Source organism: Lathyrus oleraceus, chromosome 5 (genome assembly GCF_024323335.1).
Source record: "Lathyrus oleraceus cultivar Zhongwan6 chromosome 5, CAAS_Psat_ZW6_1.0, whole genome shotgun sequence".
Taxonomy (NCBI): Eukaryota; Viridiplantae; Streptophyta; class Magnoliopsida; order Fabales; family Fabaceae; genus Lathyrus; species Lathyrus oleraceus.
Genome location: NC_066583.1, coordinates 535816927 through 535824862, shown reverse-complemented (window position 1 = coordinate 535824862; position 7936 = coordinate 535816927). Strand labels below are relative to the sequence as shown.

Sequence of the window (7936 nt, the reverse complement as noted above, 5' to 3'; positions counted from 1 at the left end):
ATACTGATAAAAACTCATAAACTTAGGTTATGTTCCTAATCTATATCATCAGGATTAATTTAGTCGATATCACAAACAATCTCAGTTACTAACATCCTCTCTCCTTCATCCCATATATTTCTCATAATTCACACTTTGGCCCCCAAACCTTTTATTTCTTATTTTAATTAAATAAATTCCATAAAATAGTATTATTAAATTATTAAAATAAGCTTCAATTATTCTAAATAAATTCCATTAACTTCTACTTACTCTCTACACCCTCAACTAAAGGTCACACACCCCTAACGCCCATATTAATTCAATTATCGCATATAATAATTAAATCAACATAAAATAAAATCACGAATAAACACATAAAATAACCATTCAAAAATTGGGGTGTTACAACTCTCCCCCACTTAAATAATTTGTACCCTAAAAAATCTCCTTAAGTAAACATATTCATATACGACTCCCTCATTTGGCTCTCAAGCTCTCAAGTGATATTTCCACTAGCTGGTCCTCCCCAAGCTATCTTCACCAAGATAATATCTTTACCACATAACTGCTTCACCTCCTGATCCTCTATCCGCATGGGTGATGCCTTAACAATTAGGTTATCTTTCACTTGTACATCATCCACTTGGATCTCATGAGACGGATTCAGAATGCATCTCTTCAACAAGAACACGTGAAATATATTATGAAGATTAGCAAGTGGAGGTAGTAAAGTAATCTGATAGGCCACTTCTCCTATCCTTTGTAAAATCTGGTATGGACTAAAAAAATATGGTGTGAACTTTTGAGGCTTCAAAGCTCGACCAACACCAGCTATCAAAGTCATTCTTAGAAATATGTGTTCTCCCTCTTTGAACTCAAATGCTTTCCTTCGCTTATCATGATAGCTCTTCGGGCGACTCTGTGAAGCTCTCATCTTCTCTTGGATCACTTTTATCTTCTCTATAGTTTGTTGGACAATCTTTGGTCTAATCACAACACCCTATTCCAACTCATACCAACATAAAGGTATCCTACACCTTCTATCATACAACGCCTCAAATGTTGTCATCCTAATGCTCAAATGGAAACTGTTGTTGTAGGTAAACTTGATCAATGGTAGAAAGTTATCCCAAGAACCTCCTTATTCTAGCATACAAGCTCTCAACAAGTCTTCTAAAGATTGGATAGTCTTCTCTGTCTGATCATTTGTCTGCGGGTGATAAACAGAACTCAAACATAGATTCGTACCTAAATCCTTATCTAAACTCTCTCAGAACCTCGACATAAACATTAGATCCTTGTTAGATAAGATATTGGATAAAATCCCATTTAAATTGTATATATTCTTAATATACAGCTCTTTTAATTTCTCCATCAGATAGTTAAGTCGAATCAGAATGAAGTGAGCTGACTTAGTCAACCTATCCTTAATCACAAAAATGGTATCATAATTCTTCACTATCTTCGGCAAACCAGACACAAACTCCATCGGAATATTGTCCCACTTCCACTAAGGAATACTCAACGGTTGCATCAAACCCAACGACTTATGATGCTCAATCTTTGACTTCTGGCAAGTCAAACAAGCATACACGAACTCAATAATTTCCTCATCTATTCCTGGCCACCAAAAAACTTCTTCAAGTCTTGATACATTTTAGTAGCATTGGGATGAATACTCAATCCACTCTTGTTACCTTCCTCAATTATACTCTTCTTAAGTTCAGGCATATCTGGTACAAAAACTCTATCTCTGAATCTCATCACACCCTTTTCATCGAAACCCCCACTTTGACCTTAGTTAATCAACACCAATCAGTCAAATAATTCTAAGTCGACCTTCTGACCTTCCACGATCTCTTAAAGAATACCACTGGCTAGCTTCAACATGCCCAACTTTACACTATTACGACTCCTCTCACATACTAAACTCGAATCTCAAAATTGCTCAAAGCATCAACTACGACATTGGCTTTACCATGATGGTAATTCAAACCAAAATCATAGCCGTTTCAAAATTTGAGCCACTTCATATGCCTTATATTCAACTCTTTTTGATCGAACAAATACTTCAAACTCTTGGGATCACTAAACACTTCAAATCTAGAACCCAATATATAATGTCTCCAAATCTTAAGTACGAACACAACGACGCCTAATTCCAGGTAATGTGTAGGATAATTCCTCTCATGAACCTTCAACTATCTATAAGTGTAAGCCATAACTTGTCTATTTTCATTAAAACACCACTCAGGCCCATCATTGAAGCATCACAATACATAACAAAAGACTCACTCGGATTCGGAAAAATTAATACAGGAGCGACGTCAATTGCTTCTTGAGTTGTATAAAACTCTCTTCACACAAGCATCCCACACATACGCTTGACCCTTTCGATTAAACTAAGTCAAAGGCATTTCCTACTTCGAAAATCCTTCAATAAACCTTCTATAGAAACCAGCCAAACCTATAAAACTTCTAATCTCCATAACAGACTTCAGAGTTTCCCATTGTAACACAATATCAACCTTTTATGGATCAAGAACAATACCTCCACTAGAAATTACATGACCCAAGAAACTCACTTATTTCAGCAAGAACTCACATTTTGGTAACTTTGCATACAACTTCTTATCCTTAAATGTTTTCAACACGATTCTTAGATGTTTTGTATGATCTTCATATGACTTCGAATATACCAATATATTATCAATGAACACAACCACAAACTAATCTAAGTACGAATGGAATATCCAATTCATGTACTCCATGAAAACTCCAGACGCATTAGACATTCCAAACGACATCATTGAATACTCATAATGACCATACCTTGTTCTGAATGCAGTTTCAGAATGTCTTATAGTTTCACTTGAATCTGATGGTATCCTGACCTCAAATCTATCTTGCTGAAAATATAAGTGCCAATCAACTGATCCATCAAATCACCAATCCTCATAAGTGGATACTTGTTATGGATAGTCACTTTATTCAATTGTCGTTAATCAACACATAACCTCATGCTACTATCCTCTTGCTTTACGAGTAACACTGGAACTGCCCATGGCAAAACACTCGGTCGAATAAACTTCTTCTCAAGCAACTCTTCCAACTATTTCTTCAGCTCGCTCAACTCTGAAGCATACATCTTATACAGAACCATCGATACACGACTAATACCAGGTACTAAGTCTATAGGGAACTCAACCTCGCACTCCGGTGGTAAATCACTGATATCATCTAGAAACACATCGAGAAAATCACACACAATTGATAGCTCTCCCATAACAGTTTTACTATCAATTCCCAAAGCAGTAAACATATCGAACACACGTGTCTCCCATTTCCTTAATTCTTCTACCTGCTTAACAGATATAAACATCTCATCACTTGCATCAAGCTATGAAAATGACACTGACTTGTCAAAAACCAACACACTTGCAAACAACAACACGATGAACTAACTCTCCACACTTGAAAGATCTCAGAGAAGCAAAAGCTTCTCCCACACTTGTTGAAATTCTAGTATGCAGATCCTAGATGTCGTATATGATGTCACGAAACTAGGTTCATCACATTGTCACTACACAAACAATATCGGTGTTTAAGTAAGTAGCAAGAAGTAAATAACAGAAATAGTTGTTAATCCAGTTTGGTGCAACATCACCTACATCTGGGGGTATCCAAGCCAGGAAGGAAATCCACTATAACATAAATAATTTTAAGTTCTAAACAACCTCAGGTTTGATAAACTTCTCACCTAATATCTACCCATGGAAGTTTCTATCTAAGACCCACCTAGATATGAGATCCCTCTCACTTCCCTTCAATCACGCAATAGTGACAATGACTTCTATCAGAAAATAGAGGACACATTTCCAATGAAATAGAATCCACTTTTTCTTAAAAGCTCATGAGTAATTCACAATTATAACTCAATAAAAAAAGTTCAATTCGAGTATCGAAGAGATACTCGAATGGCTCACAAATAACAATGACAAGTAAACCCTAACAATGAAAATTTTCAGCATTACGTTGTTACCTTCTTAGGTTTAGAATCGATCTTTAAATATCCCAAGAAAGACATGGGCTTCGGGCTTTATCAATGGAAGATCCAAGGACTGCTGCACAATCTTCTGTAGATTTGATTCCAATCCTATAAGATGTTTCTTAAAATGTTTTGACACCCTTTCTTCGTAAACAAGGTAAAGCATAAATATTCCTTTGATTTTAAAACACACGTTTCTTGGACCACACAACTCGTGAAATAAATCTTCAGGGGATCTTCAAAAATCTCATGATAGAAACAAATCTTTCAAGAAACTGAAACAGGTCACACTCTGATGTTAAACCAACATGTCGAGACATCTTGTCCAACATCTGTCTTGAATACATGTTTTTCCAAAATGCAGCCAATCACTACACACTAGACTTAACAATCTCCCAATTTGTCAAATTTTGGATAAAATAACCTTTTCGTAGCCCAACTAGAAAGAGGGTAAAGATCACAGCAATAAGGAGCAATATAAATAACACACAAGCATAAGAAAACATGATCTTCTTTAAACCAAAAACATCAGAGGCAAGCACGGCAGAAAAAAAACTTAGCCTCACACCAGATAGAATTAAACTCTCACAAGAAGAACCTGCTTAAAAGAAAAATAAATTCTCTCAGTCAGGATGTCAAGATATTTGATCTGACTTTATTAAAACTAATAGTCTACAAGAACTAGCATATCACCATAAGCTAGAAAAGCATATGCTCCCCCTGAGTAGAAGAACATGGGAAAAAGCTACTCCCCATCCACAAGTACTCCCCCTCAAGGGGCAGGAGTCATAGCAGGGCTATCAAAAAGACCACAAGAACTACTCCCCCTTTTTACCCAAAAGATTGACAAATACAATCAAACTTAGATGTAGCATAGAAAATAATCAGTTAAGTTACATACCAAGAGGACTTAAAGTGCATAAATATTCAGAGCATAGCCCACAAAAAGGAACATCTAGAAGAACAAAATAAATAAAAAACATAAAAGAACCAGAACACTTCAGTCTTCATCATTGTTGGTTGTCTCTTCATCATCATTAGTATAAACACCTTCTTCATTAGCATCTTTTTTGAAGGTTTGATAAACACAAGAAATGGGGGTTTGAATTGGTTTTTACAAGCAAAATCTTTTTCCCAAAAAAGAACACACCACTAACAAGTTAATAATAAAGATATAAAAACAAAAGTATTTTTATTCTGGTTCGCTTGAAACTCAAAGCTACTCCAGTCCACCCGCCAAGGTGATTTTTTCTTAAACACAAAGACTCAATCTACTATAATCAACAGATTACAATAATCACAAAGAATAACCTTCTTTGTCTTCTCAAGGATCCAACTATACTCCAATCTCCTTAAGGACTCACAAAGAATATCCATCTTTGTCTTCTCAAGAATAACCTCCTCAAGGAATCAAACAAACAATTTGAATAATATATTGTATGTTACAAGATGCTTCTATACAAACAAAATTTACACTAATGAACAAATAAACACTTAAAGAAAAATTGTGTACAAACAAATGATAACTTTTCACAAAGAAATAGACTTGTCAAAATATTGTGTAACCAACATTTTTTCCAAGTCTCCAGGTCTCACTTATATAGCATAAGAAGAAGACCGTTGGAGGGTAGAAAGGGAAAAGCTCATAGAGCAATTGTCCACTATTGGATGGGAGAGGAGTGATATTGCATACTATCGTACACCCTTAAAATCAGTGATAAGTGTGATGTATAGTATTGTCCTTGCTCGTGAAATCAAGTTGTGGAAAGGATGTTTGATATGTATTATGTACTATTTGATCATATTTCTATTTGATCTTATCTTCAAGTTCATTGACTTCTTATGAAAGTTGATGAAGCATGAAATGAAGAAACATAAAGCTGGATTCAAAAACTTCAGAATCTTTGGTCAGAACCTTGACAACGTCAGTAGTCTGGCTTGAGATCTTCGGTATCTTCAGAATCTTTAGAGTCTTCAGAATCTTTAGTCAGAACCTTGATAATTTCAATCGTCTGGCTTGAGATCTTCATAATGTTCAACTACATAACACAACTTCAGAAGTTTTCCATTCTTCAGAAGTTTGGTGATCAGAGTCACGTCCAGAAGCATGAGCTAAGAGAACATTGCAGCAACAACATAATGTCTCCTCAGAAGCTTCTATGGAGTGAATCAGCATAGAAGCAGAAAGATCATTGCATCGACAATATTTAACATCTTTTAGAACTTCTAATAGCTTGTGCAAAATCGGATTTTAAACACATTGTTCAGAAACTAATGACGTTGTATGTCATATATTTAGAATCAGAACTGTCTATTAAATCTACACAATAACAAACCATTAGGGTACCAAATTATTCTGACACAAATACAATATTGTTATCATCAAAACGCAAGGTATAAATGCATAACCAAATCTTGTTCGAATAATCTCCACCTTTTTGATGATGACAAAACATGTATTTTTATGAACAGTTCTATATAGGGTAATTATTGAAGAATACATCTTACAGAAGCACAGAGCTCCCTCTGAGACGTATAATCCTACAAAGATAAAATCATAATGAAATAACATTTTTCTGATTAACCTTTTTGAAGTACCAGAGTGAATTTTCAGTCAGAATCTGGTTTATCTTCAGAAGTTGATTGATGTTGTCCAGAGCACTAGTTTGTTAACATCAACATTCTAATAAGCTTCACTTCAGAAGCTTTGTTGAGTTCTTTTGAAGATGCTTTAGAGATGGTTATCTTCTTTAAAGAAACTTGACTTTCAAGTATGATTACTATAGAGGAAACTTTTCCTTATAGTTGGATGCCAATGCCATGGTTTTTAGAAAGAACTTTCAGAAGTACTTTGATGCCAAAGTACTCAATGTTCTAGGTTCAGAACATTAGTTCCTTGAATCCGATTCTTAATCATCAGCAAAAAGGTTGTACAGACTCAAATAAAGGACCATTTCATCAAAAATTGGTAACTTGTGCTCTGATCTTTGAAACTTCATAATAACTTTTATAGTTTGATTATAACCATTCCGAATTTTGAAATATAACCCTACAAATCATTTAACAAACTATTCTTCAAAGAGTTGTTAGCAGAAAAAATTATTCAATGTTTGGGTTCTTACTTAAGGAATTTATGTATATTAAAATAACTACGAATCTTCCCCTTAGCGATGTTTCTTTCCCTTTGTCATCAATCAAAAAGAAAAAATAATAAAATAAGTAAAGAGAAACAAAAAGATTTTCATTAAGAGAATAAACCCAGAAAGGAAGTTTCTTTCAGAAACTTTGTACCCAAAATTCTTCAGCCTAGAGATCTTGGAATTTATCCATCTTCTGTAAGCTTCCAAAGCAGAATCACTCTTAGCAGGATTTGCTGAAGAATGACTGATTGTCATTGCTTCATTGAGACGACTTCTGAATTCTGATTCAAACTTCCTCAGAATCTTACCAATGTTGGGGAAGAGTTTTGGTGGTTCAGGGTAGCTAACAGTGAGGTCAATTTTTGATTCATCAAAGTCAGGACCAAAAACTGATGGAGTTAGTGATTGAAGGTGATTCAGGGTCTGAGAGGACTGGTTCAGGTTCGTAATTGAACATACCTTCAGGAGTGCCTTCAGACACATGGCCATCAGAAACTATTGAAGGGGATGTTCTGGGAGTTATGAAATTTGTATTTGTTGGTTGGGGAATAGAAACAAATGATGGTGGAGTGGGTGAAATTTGTAAATGTGAAGGAGATGGTGGTGATGGAATCTATTATTGTTGTTGTTATAACAAAGTTTCAGAAAGTTGGGGAGTTTTTGTAGCAGTTTTTTCAGTGGGTTATTTAGGAGGTGGTGGAAGTAAAATAGGTTCAGAAATAATGGGGGTACTAGCTTCAGAGGTTTTGGAAATGGCTGGAATGGG

At 35.2% G+C, this 7936-nt stretch overlaps 1 protein-coding gene across 1 annotated transcript; it reads right to left on the bottom strand.

The window, feature by feature from the left end:
• Positions 1-478: 478 nt before the first annotated feature.
• Positions 479-826, bottom strand: LOC127081897 (uncharacterized). Its single transcript, XM_051022125.1, has one exon. The coding sequence runs from the start codon at positions 824-826 to the stop codon at positions 479-481; it is 348 nt and encodes a 115-aa protein (XP_050878082.1).
• Between the last annotated feature and the right edge of the window lie 7110 nt (positions 827-7936).